Raw genomic sequence first — 16,710 nt, 5'->3', positions numbered from 1 at the left:
GAAATCCTCTCGAATCCTGTCTCCAGGCTCCAGAGGACACCTGAATTAAAGTCCCAAGATTAATTTGGAAAGTGAAAAGCATTAGCCTCCCCTAATCTGACCCAGTTTTGCCAGTCTGGGCTGTGCTGGCAAGAGGAGGGAGGAGGGTCTGTCTAGATAAAAAGGAAAAGGATTGGAAAGCTAGAAGGTCGCCACATGCTACAGGAGGAAAAGCTGGTCAGAGTCTTCTCTTTGAATTCTTTCTATCTGGCTTCCTCACTTGTCCTCTCTCTATATTAAAAATGTATTGGTTATTCCATTCGGTGTTGAGAACACCAACGTGTGACGATAAACTCCGTTTGTGAGACGGAACACAGAACACGGGCAGCCTTGGGGATGAGGAACAGCTGTGATTTGGGGCACAAGTCCAAAGCATGACTTCACGCTGCTCTGTCCGGTTGCATTTCTCCCCGCTCTCTGGCTGTCTGTGCAGAAGTGTCTTCATCAGTCTCTCTCTGTCGATTTGCAGGAAGCCTTAAGCATACTTCAATGGCCGAGGACGAATGGAGTCCATCCGGTGGCTCTTGGCCGCAGCAGGAGTAGAGGTAAGATGCTGGGTTTATTCGTATTATTTTCATCATGGGGTTGTTGAGCACTTCCTTGGGGAGCAGGTGTAAGAAACGCCTATGATTCCTGACCAAAAAGCCAATTTTGCCACCTGCCCTTGAGATACTAGGCTGTGAGTGAATGAGTTAGTTCTTTTAAGTAAGCACCCAGATATCGTGGAAACTGGTTGTTGGGACTGAGCGGACCCACGGTGAAGTAATCATCACTAATAAAGAAAGGAAGGGAGGGAGGAAGGAGTCATGGAAGGAAGGAAGGGACTCGTTCTAGCAAACAGCCTCTTTTCATTTCATCCTGTCCGCCAAGTGTTGGATTTATGTAACTACATTTGTCTCGTGAATATTGAGAAACAGGTAGTTTTCTTTAAACACACAGAAGGGTCTCAGAGATACTGATGTAAGAACATATCATTCATTACCAAAAATATAACCATCCTATATTTTAATGAATTTTAAAAAGTCTATTATTGGGGTGCCTGGGTGGATCCTGGGATTGAGCCCGCATCAGGCTCTCTGCTCAGCAGGGAGCCTGCTTCCCCCCACTCTCTCTCTGCCTACTTGTGATTTCTATCTGTGTGTCAAATAAATAAATAAAATCTTTTTAAAAAATTCTATTCTCAACGTACTTTAAAGCTGCTATTGAAGTTTATACTGACCTTTCAAAGATAAATATTTGTATCTGTATATACATTCACTGTGAATATAAAGCAATTAGCCTCTTCTGTAACCCACACAGAATTTTTTTTCTAGTCACTCCTAAGTGGTCTCTTAGATCCAAAGATGAAAGAACAGGGAGTTTTATTCACACTCAGTGGTTTAACGTGCAAATAGCATGTAATCCCATTCACTTAGTACTTGTTAGGATGCTCTGTGTTCTGTTTGGGCCCTGACAGCAGACATCATATTCATTTGTTCACTAGGAGTGCAGATACCGTATATGAATGCAGCTTAGGACACAGTTTATTATTTAAAGATTTTATGAAACATACCTTTTATGGTATCTGGTGGTATAGAGGATTAAAGACATTTTAGGAGAAGAGAACAGATGTTTTATTCTAGAATCTGAAGAAACCCATGAAGCTGCTTCCCAGGAAAAAGCCCCATGTACCTATAATTGTAGGGACTCCAAGAAGCCACAAAATACACAACTGTATCCTAGGCCCCCAGGTTAAGCATTTCTGCTATAAGAAAGCAGCAAATCCTTGTGAAAAGTTCATTATCACTTTTTTCAAAAATTCTTTTGTTAGGAATTTTCTTAAACTTTAAATTAAAACTTTGAAAATATGTAAAGTATAAAGAATGTTATAATAAACAAACAAACATGATGCCACTATGTGGAATGAGAAATTATTGTTATTTTGTCATATTTGCGTTTAGTCTTTTTTTTTTTTTTTTTGGTTAAATATTTTTATTTATTTAACAGAGAGAGAGACAGGGAGAGAGGGATACACAAGCAGGGGGAGTTGGAGAGGGAGAAGCAGGCTTCCCACCTATCAGGGAGCCTGATGTGGGGCTCCATTCCAGGACCCTGGGATCATGACCTGAGCCAAAGGCAGATGCTTAATGACTGAGCCACCCAGGTGCCCATTGCCTTCAGTCTTAAAAGAAAGGGGGGGGGTGGGTTTAATATATTCATATACTCTACTCTTAACAGATAAAGCTGAAATTTGTTCGTTCATTCATTCATTTTTTTTTAAAGATTTTATTTATTCATTTGACAGAGATCACAAGCAGGCAGAGAGGCAGGCAGAGAGAGAGGAGGAAGCAGGCCCCCCGCTGGGCAGAGAGCCCGATGTGGTGCTCGCTCCCAAGACCCTGAGATCATGACTTGAGCTGAAGACAGAGGCTTTAACCCACTGAGCCACCCAGGCGTCCCCTGATAAAACTAAAATTCAGTCCAGCCATCACACCCATGTCCACTTAAATAACCCCTATCCAGTTAGTCCAGTCTTTATATTTTTACATTTATGTGTGTCCTCACCAAACACTGGCTTCTGTGCCTTTTGAAAGAATTTATGTGTTTCCCTTTGTGACTCATTCTGTCTTTTCCTCCTTGCACTCAATATTATGTCTTTGAGATCCATCCATACTGAGATGGATAAAAGACAGAGGAACAAATGATGGCAGCGGGGAATAAGGGTCATTCCTTGATAATTATTTTATAAATCCCAATTTTTATGTATTGTTGCATTAACATTAGATCTGGATAAAATATTGCAAAGCACACAGGAGACAATGTGAACTCAAAACCCACCTGTCAAAAACATTCTAATTTCTCCAGAGGGGGCACTATTTTTTAGTATATAATAATAAAAAAAAAATTTGAACTTGTCGTTTCTTCAAAACGATAAAAGGACAATTCTTTCTGAGCCATATGAAGGTCCTTCCTGGATCTTCTGACTCCTCAAAGTTTTTATATTCAGAGTTGGTATTGTAGCTGGTCATAATTAGAAGAAAATCCTATAGTCAATATTGACCTTCCGTGCCTGACTTTTCCTTTTGATGTGAGTCATGGCAAATTTTCAAAAGTGAACTCCACATGCTCTTGCATACACAACTTTGTTAAAATGGCCCTGCTTCATTTATTCTTAGAGCCCAGGGCCTCTCTTACAGTAAGTCTTCCAGCAAAAGATATCCCTAAGAAAGACACACCCTTAAAAACAAAAACATTCAGGCGGGAAACCTTTGCTGTGTGATCTGGTCAAACTCAGTCTAAACCTACCAGAAAATTCCCCAGATGGTATGTGGTCTGTGGGGGTTTGCTGTATCCCATGCCGGTCCATGGCCACACCCAGACTATGAGTTCCTGGGTGCGGCCCTCTCTGCGGCCTGCTCTCAGGGATTGACCTGGTAATGAAGGAGCAGGAGGCTGGCTGAGGACAAAGCAAAAGCTGGCGCCTTGCACCCCCCCTTCACCCGCTCCCCTCCATATGTGTAGCATTCCTCAGGCACCCCTGACTGCCATAAAACGATAAATAGTTAACTTGCAGAGATCACAGTCCTGCAAGGTAGGAGTCTCCCTTGATTTGCAAATGTCCTTGAGATTTACAACAAAAAAGTTACCTTATCAATAGCCCTAATGTCCAGGTTCGAACCTGCAATAAACGACCCTTGCTGCTTGGCTTTGACTCACGTCTCTGGTGGTCTTTTAAGGTGGGGGTAATATTCAGTTGGCATTTCAGTAACGCCTCGCTTGGAATTGGAGTTTGGGCTCCAAGCCCTGCTCTTTTATAGCTTGGCCAAAGCAGATGGTAAAAGTCAGATGGAGCACCTGACATGAGGTATTCGAGGAGAAATTGAAATCATAAAGGTATACTTTCCCCCCTATCACACTATATGAAAGTCATAAGTAATATTCAAATTTAGGAAAAATGCTTTTTGGGAAGGTTTTCATCTGTATTTTCATATTTGATGTCAACTTTGGAGTGATTTCTTCCTATAAAGATTATCGAAATACAAATTACACAGTTAGCAAAATGATGCTATCTAAAATGTAGTGGGTTTAGGGGGAAGGGATTCTAGCCCTGGTTCTTCCACCTTTTAGCTGAGGGACTTTAGGGAAGTCACTTAACCTCTCTGGGCTTCATAAGCATCATGCGAAGGCTTGGAAAAGAAGAGCACCAAGAGTTATAGTTAATGCTGGTCTTCAAGGTTTAGGAATGAGGGTGATATGATATCTTGGTTTAATTTTAAATATCCAGGAACACCACCAGGGAACCACATTATTAATATCTTTTCATCATTCCAAATTATAAATCTAAAATTTAAAAATTATTTTCGTGACAATGGGGGTAGAATAGAATCTTTGGGGGAAAAAACTGTTTTCCAAGTACATGTTGGGTTTTCCATCTCTAATAATGATGACAGAAAAAATACAGAAAACTCGTTGCATTTAAATTTTCTATTAAAATTATACTGTACAAAATGTACATGTCCAATCTATGGATGTGTTTTAGAGATTGATTTTAAAGTATCCAGAAGTTAACTAGTAATAATCTAACAAAACAGACATCTAAGACAAGATGTTGAAAGCAACAAGATATAAACTACACCTTGATTAGTGTTTCCTTAATGCCATAAAGTGTATTTTGAGTTTACTCAGTACTATTGTTCCATTGCCACCATGTAGTTCCTGAGATTTGCAGCAATTTTGTTTTTCTGTGTCTAAGCCTCTTGGGTTTAAAAAGAGAATATAGAATAGAATGATGAAACTAACATTTGCTTGTTCTCGAACCCTGAAAATGAGGGACAACAAACACCACCCAAGGGAAAGTTCTGAGGCAAACAGTAACAATGTTCAATATTGAGCCAAACGTGAGAGTTAGTCTTCCTTAGATAAGATCTCTTTTAGCCATCATGACAACATCATGCATAGGTGAAATGCCAATAGAGTATTACCCCCACCTTAAAAGACCACCAGAGACGTGAGTCAAAGCCAATCAGCAAGGGTCGTTTATTGCAGGTTCGAACCTGGACCTCTGCGCCGCTCGTTGCCGATAACGCCGAGAGGTCCAGAGCTGGGTTGGTGCAGGGTTTTTATAGACAGGTACAAACAAGTTTCGGGTGGGGCTGAGCTGATTGATTGACAGTTTGAACAGGCATACTTGGCATCAGTGAATTGGGTCAGGGGACCCCGCGCGAAAGCAGACAAAGCAATCTTACAGAAGCAGAACTGACCGGTTAGCCCACGCATGCGAAAAAAGCACTATCAGGATATTGAAGGCCTGGTTACTATCAAGTAAAGACAATTGGGAGTCTACTGGTGGAATGTTACATTCCTGCTATCAAGCATCCTTGTTAGTGAGAATTAGGTTTAGAAGAAATTTAACTTTATTTACTTTTCCTTCTACCTCCGCCTCCTTCGGTTTTTTATGGAGGGGAGGGTGACATTAGGGCTATCGATAAGGTAACTTCTTTGTTGTAATCTCAAGGACATTTGCAAACCAAGGGAGACTCCTGTCTTGCAGGATTGTGATCTCAGCAAGTTAACTATTTATCGTTTTATGGCAGTCAGGGGTGCCTGAGGAATGCTACACATATGGAGGGGAGCGGGTGAAGGGGGGGGTGCAAGGCGCCAGCTTTTGCTTTGTCCTCAGCCAGCCTCCTGCTCCTTCATTGGTAGTAGCTTCATTTTCACACATTAGGAAACTGAAATTAGAAGAGAGTAACTTATCTGAGCCAACGAAGGGGAGTAGTAGCCCGCTTTCAGATTGCGATCTGGGAAGTCTACCTGAAAGGCTCCGGCCACACAACAGGGGGTATCAGTATTACTCAGTCATCTGAATTCAGTAAACCCTTTGCTTTGGTTTTATATAAAAACGTCCTTAGGTCCATCGAACCTGGAAAAGGCCAGTATGCATTCAATAATTACTTGAAACATTGGTTTCCTTGGTGGTTAGACCTTTTATTTTTACTCAACTCTTTTTCCATGATATCAAAAGTAAGAATAACAATAAAAATGATAGTAGCAACATATTCTTATATTCTTTCTTTCGTTCTTTAGTTTGAAGAAGAACTTTTTGAAACACGTGAAGAATTTGAGAGATTAATCCAAGGTGAGGAAAAAAAAGGCTTGCATGTTAGCTACATTGACCAAGGATGAGATCTCTGAGAGGCGTGCGCGCATGCGCGCGCGCACACACACACACACACACACACACACACATGCGTACACATATTCTAAGAGTGGAGAAAATTAGGTAGACAATATCTATGATATCTGTCAGGAAGGCAGCACTTAGATCTTGCAACAAACCAATGGGTGGGCACAGCAGGGGGAGCCCTGCCCCCGAGCTAAATTGTAATAATTTCAGCACCATCTCCTTGTTTCCTCAGCCCTAGGGATGATACTTTCTGCAGCTGTCACCTTCATGATACTGTATCATCCCTTTGTTGCTTCTCAGATCTCCAGGACCTAGTCATTGTCTTTGTACCTCGGTATGCTTCAAGTAACTTCTGCCTCCCCCTGAGTCCTGGCTGATGTAATTCAAGGGCAGGAAATGTCCTGACAGTGAAACCGGGAGGCAATTGCAGAAAAACCAGGATGTTTTTGCCATGGATTCAGTCCAGAAAGCTGGTTCAACTTAAGGAAAAATGGGAAAAGTGCCATCTTTACTGTTACCTTTCTGAGGAAGCGTCAGACAGACTGACAGACAGAGGGAAGGAAGGATGGGGCAGAGAGAGTGGGATTCTTTTAAATTAAACCACTGCCCTCTCAAGGTGCCATTGTTGTGTAATGCAAGGATTCCCTGGAAGATGAACAAGAAAGCCCAAAACAAAGAGCTGTCTTTCTGATGGGAGGCCTCGTGAAGGAGTGCTTTGAATTCCAGGTTGAGGTTAAATATTATTGTCTCCTAAGCTAAGAGGAGTAATGGAAAGGCTTACGCTGGTGTTATGACTCCAGGCAGTGCATGTGGGTAGATAAGAAGGGCCCATCTGCTCAGCATCACTCATCATCTGGAAATGCAAATCAAAACCACAATGAGGGGTCACCTCACACCTGTCAGAATGGCTAAAACCAGTACCATGAGAAACGACAAGTGTTGGTGAGGATGTGGAGAAAAAGGAACCCTTGTGCACTGTTGCGGGGAATGCAAGCTGGTGCAGCCACTGTGGAAAACAGCCTGGAGATTCCTCAAAAAGTTAAAAATAGAGATACCCTCTGATTGAGGAATCCCACTCTTTGGGTATTGACTTAAAGAATATGAAAACAGTAATCTGAAGAGATATATGCACGCTGTATTTATCACAGCACTATTCACAATAGCCAAATGATGGCAGCAGTCCAAGTGTCCACCAGTAGGTGAATAGATAAAGAAGATGTGGTATCTGTATACCATGGAATATTACTCAGCCAAAAAAGGAATGAAATCTTTGCAATGACATGGACCGACCTAGAAGGTACAATGCTAAGCAAAACAAACCAGCCAGAGAAAGACAAATACGAAATGACTTCGCTCCTATGTGAAATTCAAGAAACAAGAACAATGAGCAATGAAAACAAGAGACTAGCCAAAACAAAAACAAAAACAAAAACAAAAAACCAAAACCAAACCCAAACCAAAACAACAACAACAAAACCAAACACAACCCCCCCCCACCGACTCTTAACTATAGAGAACAAAGTGGGAGGAGGTTGGGGGGGTGAGTGAAATAGGTGAAGGGGGTTAAGAGCACACTCACCGCGGTGAGCGTGGAGGAATGCACAGAATTGGTGAATCCCTATAGTGTATGCCTGGAACTAATAGAACACCATATGTTAACTGTCCTGGAATTAAATTTAAAAGCTTAATTAAAAAAAAAAAAAAAGGACATGGAGCACTGGGTGTAGGGCATAAACAATGAATTTTGGAACACACACACAAAAAACTAAATTAAATTAAATTAATTTTTTTAAAAAAGAGAGAGAGCCCTGTGAGGGTTGAGTTAACGGCTAGGACATTATTAACAATGGTTTGGAGGGAAAGAGAGTCTCACCAGCAGTGTGGCCGCAAGAATGAAGAATAAGTGATGAGAAAGGGACATTCTTGACCAGAGAGAAAAGCTTCTGTCTCTGCACTTTGTTGTATCTCCTAGAGGACTCAGCCACGAGTCTTGCCTTCTACATGTCTTTCTGTGAATAAATGCATACATATTTCTCCTTTTGGAGTAGTCGCTAACATATCTTAATCCTATTCAATTACGTAGTCTCATCTGTAGCACCTTAAGAGTTAAAGAAGACTCTGTTGCTACCATGAGGGACAGTAAAGAGCCCAACTTTCCTTTGTACCTTTAAAGGTGGAACCCTGATGTATGAACAAGTGCCCATGGTCCAAATCGATGGAATGAATTTGGTAGAAACCAGAGCTATCCTACGATACCTAGCTGCAAAATACAACTTGTATGGAAGGAACCTACAGGAACAAGCCTGGTGACAATAACTACTTCTTACTTAAAATGAAGTTTTTTAAAAAAAAAGGAAATTCTAACGTTTAGTCATGTTAGCAATCCTATGTAGTTCTTGGTGGAATGAAAATTCTTTTCTTGTTTTTTAACTTCATATTATGGAAAAATCTAAAACATCGAAGGAGAGAGAATGGTGAAATAAACCGTATAAACACATTTGCTTTAAACAATTATCGATCCATGGCCAATTACCCAGTTTATTTCATTTTCTGATTCTGTATTGAGAGCAAAGCAAGGACAAAAACTAGTGAAAGAAATCTGCCTCTTCCTGTTGCAATCTCTATTTCTCTCCACTAGGTGGGAGTAAAGCACAGGGTAAATCACAAGAACAAACTCAAAATTTGGAGTGGGACGTTGGGAAACTGATTCAGGAAGTAGCCTTTGGAAACCACCTCCTTAGTCTCTGGTTCACCAGATAGGCTCCCCCCACCCCACCCGCCCCCCAGTGTCCCACACATTCTTAATTTTCACATGTACACACTTGTCCCTTTGCAGTGGGCAGACCTGTCTACAAACTAGCAAACAGTCTTGTCTTAACTGAATTTTTAAAAACAGCAACACTCAATTACAAATTATTGCACAGAATTAGAAAACTATTCGTTGTTAAACAACAAATAGTCCATTTTTACCAAAGGGGGTGTGTTTTAAATAAATATCTCATGGTTTTAAAGAATATATATATTTTCAGAAACTTCACTTTAAAATGCTTAAAGCAGTAAAATTTTTGGAATAGATCTCGTATTTTTAAATCTTAACATAAGCTTTCTCTTGCTTTCTAACCGAATCTAATTGCCAAATTTCTGCTGATTGCATCTAGCAGTGTAGTTTAACCCATTCTTCCGTCTCTGTGTTTCCTGTCATTTGGTTGTTAGATATAGAGGTTTTATCAGACTCAAGTTCTAGTGGTTTTTGCAGCACTATTTCATAGGTATTGGTGCATTCCCCAGTCAGGAAGCAAAAAATGTCTGCTTGTCCTTTCTTTATGATAGTAACAGCCATTGGTATTCAGCGATATCATTCCTTCTGCATTTATTATCTGGGATACTTCTATAAAGAAAAACTTTCCTTCATCTACCATCTGGTTATCTGGAATACAATTTCCTCTAGGAAAGACATGGTAGACTTTTGTTTACCAATTTTCCAGATGAGTTGGCTCATCTGTGTCCTACCAATTAATTATTGTTATTGTTCTAGTGTCACTATGGGCTCTTCATTTTATGTATCTTTGATGCATTTCAGTTCACTTCAGTTGTTACTCTTATTTATGCTCAAATTGTTCTGCCCTTGGCCAGTGGGAGTGAAGTTGCTCCTGGAATGTTTGACCTTACTCTAGTGGTCTCTGATACTCCTTATTACCTCCTGGATAACCCAGATTAACCTGCTACATCTCTTTCTTTCTTTCTTTTTTAAAAAATTTAATTATTTGACAGAGGGAGAGAGAGCTTACAAGTAGGTAGAGAGGCAGGAGGAAGCGGGCTCCCTGACGAGCAGAGAGCCCGATGTGGGCCCGATCTGAGGACCCTGAGATCATGACCTGAGCTATTTGCTGCAGACACCACATCTGAGGGTTCTGTGAGCTGACAGGAATCAGCTGGATGGCACCCTTTCAGGGTCTCTCAGGCGGTTCTTCTCTCAGATGTCTGGCGCCTGGGTTGGGAGAGCTGGAACAAATGGGCCTGGCAGGGTATGTCTCCTCCTCCACATGACTTCTCTGTGAAGCCAGCTTAAGCTCCTTCGATGAGGTGGCTGACTTCCCTCAGAGTGAAATTTTGGAGACTACCAGGTGGAAGCTTAAGGCGTCTTATGACCTAGTCTTGGAAGTCTCAGAAATTACTTCCCTACATTCTGTTGGTCAAGTATGTCCCCGAGGACAGATTCAAAGAGAGAATGAGACTTATTCTCAATAGCAGAAGTAGCAAAGAATTTGAGGCTCTTTCAAGATACTCATTGCTATTCTAGGTTAAAGTTAAAAGAACTATGGATCCAAAAGATTAGGAGACTCACTTTGGACCAGGACAGTGGTTTCCCAGTGCCCAGACCAGTAGTCTTTTCACTATGCCACGGTATCTTGTCTAACATGAAATCTATTTTTCGATTCATTCTGGCACAGATTTGTGAGTGGTGGCAAGGGGGAACTTGTCCAGTCAGTCCTGTGCTTTCTTGAATTGTTCTACTAAGTTTGAGAACCTTCAATCCAGACAAAGAAGTTGTTGGCAGCACAGAGGTCCCTGGTGATCTCTTCCCCAACATTTATAGACAGGGGCCATTTCACGGTTATTATAACTTTTAAATAGCCAAATATGATCTTTGCCTCATTTATGACTTTAGGATTATTTTAATACTTTGTGTGTGTTTTAATTAGCACTTACTTCACACAGTTGATCTTCAAACAGACATAATTGCTCCCACACTTTAGTTCTATTATTTTTCTATTTCTCAGATTGATCTTACGATCTCAGAGGAAGAGCAGGCAGGCAGAAATACTTGATTTTAACTCATGGGGCACTGAGATACCAGCCATGAGGCAGGAGGCACTCCGGCATTCGTTAACTTGTTTCTTTGGCTATGGAAATGATGGTTCCTTTATCTGCAACTCTTTTGAATTATGGACCCTTCTGTAGGACTGACATGTATGTAGAGGGCTTGAGGGACCTGAGCAACATGATTCTGTTCTTTCCACTCTCCCTGCCTGGAGAAAAGGAGATGAATCTTGACTACATCCTTGAAAAAGCCACTACAAGATTCTTCCCTGTCTATGAGAAGGTAAGTGACAAACTTCTGTCTTGCCCTGTGACTTGGATCAAGAGGGAGAAAAATCAATAAACTCCGAGTAGAGAACTTCAACAACCTCAAAGTAAAGAACTTCAGTGGATGAAAGATCCCAAAAACACTTTGTGAAAGCAAACCTCCTCCCTCCATCACAGTTACAAAACAAGTCTGCCCTTCTTCCTTGCACCCCAGTCTTCTACATTTTGTTTTTTTTTTTTTTTTCTAAAGGATTTCATGGATAACTTCAGCAAAATTTGTGGTTCTAGTGCTGACAGAATTTCAGTTGCTTGATTTAATTTTGGAGTAAAAACCGAGTCTTATCAGATGATTCTATGGGGGAAAAAAACCCCACACTAATTAGAGAGGGGGAGTGAGGGGAAAGAATGGATATTATTTATAAAATACACTTCATAGTACCAAGGCTCAGGGGACTTTATAAGGCTTATCAGAATTCTACACAATACTGAAAATGTTAAGAAAACAATTTTTCCCCAAATAGTACTACTTTTCACTGTCTCTGCATTTTTTTGAAGATTTTATTTATTTATTTGACAAACAGAGATCACAAGTAGGCAGAGAGGCAGGCAGATAGAGAGGAGGAAGCAGGTTCCCCGCTGAGCAGAGAGTCTGATGTGGGGCTCGATCCCAGCACCCTGAGATCATGACCCACACTGAAGGCAGAGGCTTTAGCCCACTGAGCCACCCAGACACCACTTAAGTGATTTTTATCTTATTGTTTTACCAGTATTGACAATGGAATGAATGTTTAACATCACTATTCCCAAGGGCTTAAGTTTTTGTTGTGAGATACTTTGAAGTACAGAGAGTTCTCTTGTGGCTAAAAACAGTTCTCATTATCATCATCGTCATCATCATCACAACAGAACTAATCACGTGATGGTTCACTTCTGCTAAGTGCTTACTCTGTCTAAGCATTGTGCCATGCATTTTGCATGCATGACTCCATGTCATCTTTTAACTCCAGGAAAGATGTGTCATTGTTATCCCCATTTTGCAGACGAAGCAAGGTTTGCCTGATGGCACACAACTCACCACACTGGGGCCTCTGCTCAGGTCTCTCTACCTTCTCATCCCACGTCCAAGTGCCACAAAGTCACAGAGTTTGAGGGCTAGACACTACCATAGTGACCTTCTACTCCAGCCTTTTACATTCAATTGATTGTGACTCAAGGCGACCTGTAACTCAGAGCCTTATTAGAAGAAAATTCGCTTCTAGAAAAAATCCATTTCTCAGAAATGAGGTGTGGGTCCCTGTGAGCACGATGTTCCCCCACAAAGAGCAGCATCCTACCAAGAATCCTGACCTCAGATGGTGTGAGGAGAGAATCATCACCCCAGACCTGGGAGGCCCACCAATCCCGGCTGCAGGGGTAAAATTATTCTATAAAGTTTCATAGAATAGATACAGGGGATGTGATGAAAAGAAGACATAGGTGTGTGGAATTAGGCTGTTTCTGGGGTTCAGAAAACTCAGGTTTCAGGCTGTCCCACATCTTTTTTTTTTTAAGATTTTATTTATTTGTCAGAGAGAGGAGCACAAGCAGGGAGAGCGGCAGGCAGAGGGAGGAGCAGGCTCCCTGCCGAACAAGAAGCCCGGTGAGGGATCTGATCCCAGGACCCTGGGACCATGACCTGAGCAGAAAGCAGGTGCTTAACCGCCTGAGCCGCCCAAGTGGCCTTATCCCACCTCTTTTGATGAACAAGCTGAAGCCCTCAGAGATGGGATTCATATGTGCTCACACAGCTAGCCAGCGGCCAAGATTAGGAGACAGGTCTCTAAACGTCCAGAAGACTTTCTGCCAAATCACCCTGACTTTAAGTCATCTGCTAGGTGTGCCCCTAAATCCTCTACCTTCTTCTCGACTATCCTGCAGGCACTCAGAGACCATGGGCAAGATTTCCTCGTGGGCGATCAGCTGAGCTGGGCTGATATACAGCTCCTTGAAGTCATCTTAATGGCGGAAGAGTGCAAAGCTAGTGTCCTAGCAGGCTTCCCTCTGCTACAGGTAGTGCTACCCAAATAACTCCCAAGAACTGCAGGAAGGGTGAATTTGTATCATTCACTTATCCCTTCATTCAGCCATTCATTATGACTGAAGAACCCACTAACTGCTTTATGCCAAGACCTGCCCGAAAGATACAAAGATGCCCTCAAGGAACACACCTAATGGGCGAGACAAGCACATAGATAACCTCAATATAAGGTAGCAAGTTTAAAAATAAAGTGGAATAGGAAAGCTGAAGAGGGTCATCTGGGTCAGCATGGGGATCTGAGGCTGACATCTGACAGGCTTTTAGTCTCGAAGGTTTTACCCTGATGTAGCAGAACCTTGATAAGATGATGGAAAACATTTAGGATATTACCATCCTTAACACAGTCACTATTTAACAATAACCATAACCCTCAACTACACTCTTATGTGCCAAGCATTGTAACAAGCACTAAAGGCATAATATCTCACTGATGTTATTCCGTTCTCAAAATGGATAGGAAACAAGGCTCCAGGAGGTGCAATAACTTTGCCTCAAGCTATATGGACAGCAGGTGATGGGACCCGGATGCTACCCTCGGCCTGATCCCATGGCTATGTTGATGGATTCCTTTCTAACCTTTTAAAAATATGCTTCTTTAGAATAGTTGTTGCCCAAGTTGGAGTAATTCTGCAGCCACAATTTCTCACTTTACCTTATGCTGTAAGCATGTTTTGGTATTTTTATGTAGTCTGCCTCATTTGGATACAACATGGTCTTCTATTGTTTAAAAATTCCATGATTATATAAAATTCCATGTGTTGTGTTCAGAATAATCTTATTTTAAATGCTGAAAATCATAAACAGCTGAAATATTCAGTACTTGAAAAGGGTCCACATAAATGAAGACACATCCATTGGGTAGAATTTTATGCAACCACCTAAAGGTGTATTTTCCAAGATTACAGAATGACATGGAAAAATCCTCATGACATAAGGACTTCTATTTATTAGTTATACATTAGGATACTCTGGAATATTTACTTTTATGAATAATGTTACAACAGCACCTTCATAGGTATACATTTTTCCACATTTAAGATGGTATCATTAGGATGCAGTCTGAAAAATGGGGCCAGGTGATTACAGTCTATGAACATTTTTGTGGTTCTTGAGAAATATTGCTAACTTGGTTTGTATGAGGGTAGCATTGCTTCACAAAGCCACACGATGTATGAAAACTCCATTTTATCCCCTGCTCCTACCAGCTATAAGGAATATAATTTTTACACACTTTCTGTCACATGCAAAAATATGCATCATTTATATTTTGTCTGTTTTGCCATATTCTCTTCTCATGGATAGCATTACTTCTGCATTTTAGGAATTCAAGGCCAGAATCAGCTGCATTCCCACAATTCATAAATTTCTGCAGCCTGGGAGCCAAAGGAAGCCTCCACTAGATGAAGTTTCCACTGAGACTGTGAAGAACATCTTCAAATTTGAACGCGGCATTTTTCTTAAAAACATGGGCACTATAGTAGCCGAGTATTAGCAAGCAAAGAGTTCTCAAGAACTCGTATATGTTTCACTTTGCTTTCACAGCAGTGCCTAGAGCGATACCATCAGGCTGCTTTAATAAAGTAATAAACAAAAGGAAATAAACTACCAAATACTTTGTAAATCAGACAACTCTTTTCCATAAAACAATAGAACGCCAATAAATCAGAATCATCCAAAGAAAGATTCTTCTGCATTCTACTTTTTTGCAAAAGAGTAAAATTGTAAATAAGTCAATAGATCTCAAGGGCTTCTTTAAAAAAACAAAACACCCCACAAATACAAATATTGTCACTCACTTCCATATCCTTTTGGAATAAGCCCAGAACAAGGCATGGCTTCAAGCTAGTTTTTTTTTTTTTTAGATTTTATTTATCTTTTTTTTTTTTTTTTTAAAGATTTTATTTATTAGCAGTTGAGAGAAAGAGAAAGAAAACATGAATCGGGGGGAGAGGCAGAAGCAGGAGAAGCAGGCTCCCTGCTGAGCAGCCCCTGTGGGACTCTGTCCCAGGACCCTGAGATCATGACCTCAGCCAAAATCAGATGCTTAACCCACTGAGCCACCCAGGCACCCCTAGTTTCTAACTTTCAATCACTAAAGTATTTTACAGATATGGCATATATTTTTATAATCAATTTCACATTTAGTTGCTACTTTTATACTTTTTTCAAACTATAGTCATTGTCTGTCTGGGGTTTCTATTTGGTTAAACTGGTAGGTTCGTTCTTTCTTCCTTCCTTCCCTTAATTGAATTACCTATCACTGGAAGCCTAATGCCTTCCTTGAAAGTCCGCTGGGAAAGGGAACTGAACACAACAGTACCAGTTGGGGCTCCACCCACCACTTCATATAAAGAATGGGTTTGTAATCCCACACTGTGGGGTAGAGGCAACTGGATCAAAATGGCAGCTTTTTAGAGCTTTAAGGGATCTCATCAAACCGTTTACTCCCAATTCCTCCTTAATGATGAGAAACCTCCTTAACGATGAGAAACTGAGACTCAGAGAGAGTAAACCACCTTCCAAAGAACCTATAACCAGTCAGTGGGAGAAATGGGCTCGAAGTCAGGTCTCTTGACGTTTAGTCTGGGGTGTAAAAGTAAATGCTGTGGACAGTGTCCTAACTCTACCTAAAAATGAAGTGGTGATTTGGGAAAAAATGGACAAAATCATTTTTGTTTCAGAATTCTTACTGTTCCAGCAGGGAGAACACCTGCTGTGGAGGAAGAGCTCCCAGTCTCTTTCTTAAAAAATCGAACATCTAAATGTTGAACATGATTCGAGTATAGAGAGAAGACACTAAAATGAGAGAAACGGGTTTTTTTTTTTTTAAAGATTTTATTTATTTATTTGACAGAGAGAGATCACAAATAGGCAGAGAGGCAGGCAGAGAGAGAGAGGAGGAAGCAGGTCCCTGCTGAGAGAGCCCGATGCGGGACTCAATCCCAGGACCCTGAGATCCTGACCTGAGCCGAAGGCAGCAGCTTAACCCACTGAGCCACCCAGGCGGCCTGAGAGAAATGGGTTTAAAACAGAATGCATTTTATTTGAATACTGAATAGATTGTTAGTACGTAGACAGTGCTGAGAATGGAGTTTTTTTAAAGGGGAAAATAAAACTGGCAGCAATAAAATTAAAATGCAAGAACTATAATTTCTAATATAACACAAAGGACAAGCAGTTACATCAGCACCTTTTGTGAAGGTCACTTCTGGCATTCCATTATCTGAGAACTTACAGTTTCATTTAAATGTCAGAGGAGTATTTGGAATTGTAAAAAAAAAAAAAAAAAAAAAAAAAACCCAAAACAAACCCTTACAGATATAAAAGTAGACACAGTAAC

General features: G+C 40.9%; 1 protein-coding gene across 2 annotated transcripts; it reads left to right on the top strand.

Moving 5' to 3' along the window:
- The first annotated feature begins 214 nt into the window (after positions 1-214).
- LOC131834095 (glutathione S-transferase-like) lies at positions 215-15,194 on the top strand. 2 transcript variants are annotated; one of them, XM_059178256.1, is made up of 6 exons: positions 215-584; positions 6,106-6,157; positions 8,379-8,511; positions 11,168-11,309; positions 13,211-13,342; positions 14,692-15,194. In XM_059178256.1, exons 1-6 carry the CDS (start codon positions 543-545, stop codon positions 14,860-14,862), a joined length of 672 nt encoding a protein of 223 aa, XP_059034239.1. In that variant the 5' UTR covers positions 215-542; the 3' UTR covers positions 14,863-15,194. The 2 variants fall into 2 exon arrangements, 1 of the variants encoding a protein (XP_059034239.1); XR_009354745.1 differs by lacking the exons at positions 215-584; positions 6,106-6,157; positions 8,379-8,511; positions 13,211-13,342 and having other exon boundaries at positions 11,170-11,309; positions 14,692-14,820.
- Positions 15,195-16,710: the final 1,516 nt, after the last annotated feature.

Source organism: Mustela lutreola, chromosome 6 (genome assembly GCF_030435805.1).
Source record: "Mustela lutreola isolate mMusLut2 chromosome 6, mMusLut2.pri, whole genome shotgun sequence".
In the NCBI taxonomy this organism is placed as follows: Eukaryota; Metazoa; Chordata; class Mammalia; order Carnivora; family Mustelidae; genus Mustela; species Mustela lutreola.
Note: the sequence above shows the minus strand (reverse complement) of the source record. Positions and strands in the feature narration are given on the sequence as shown.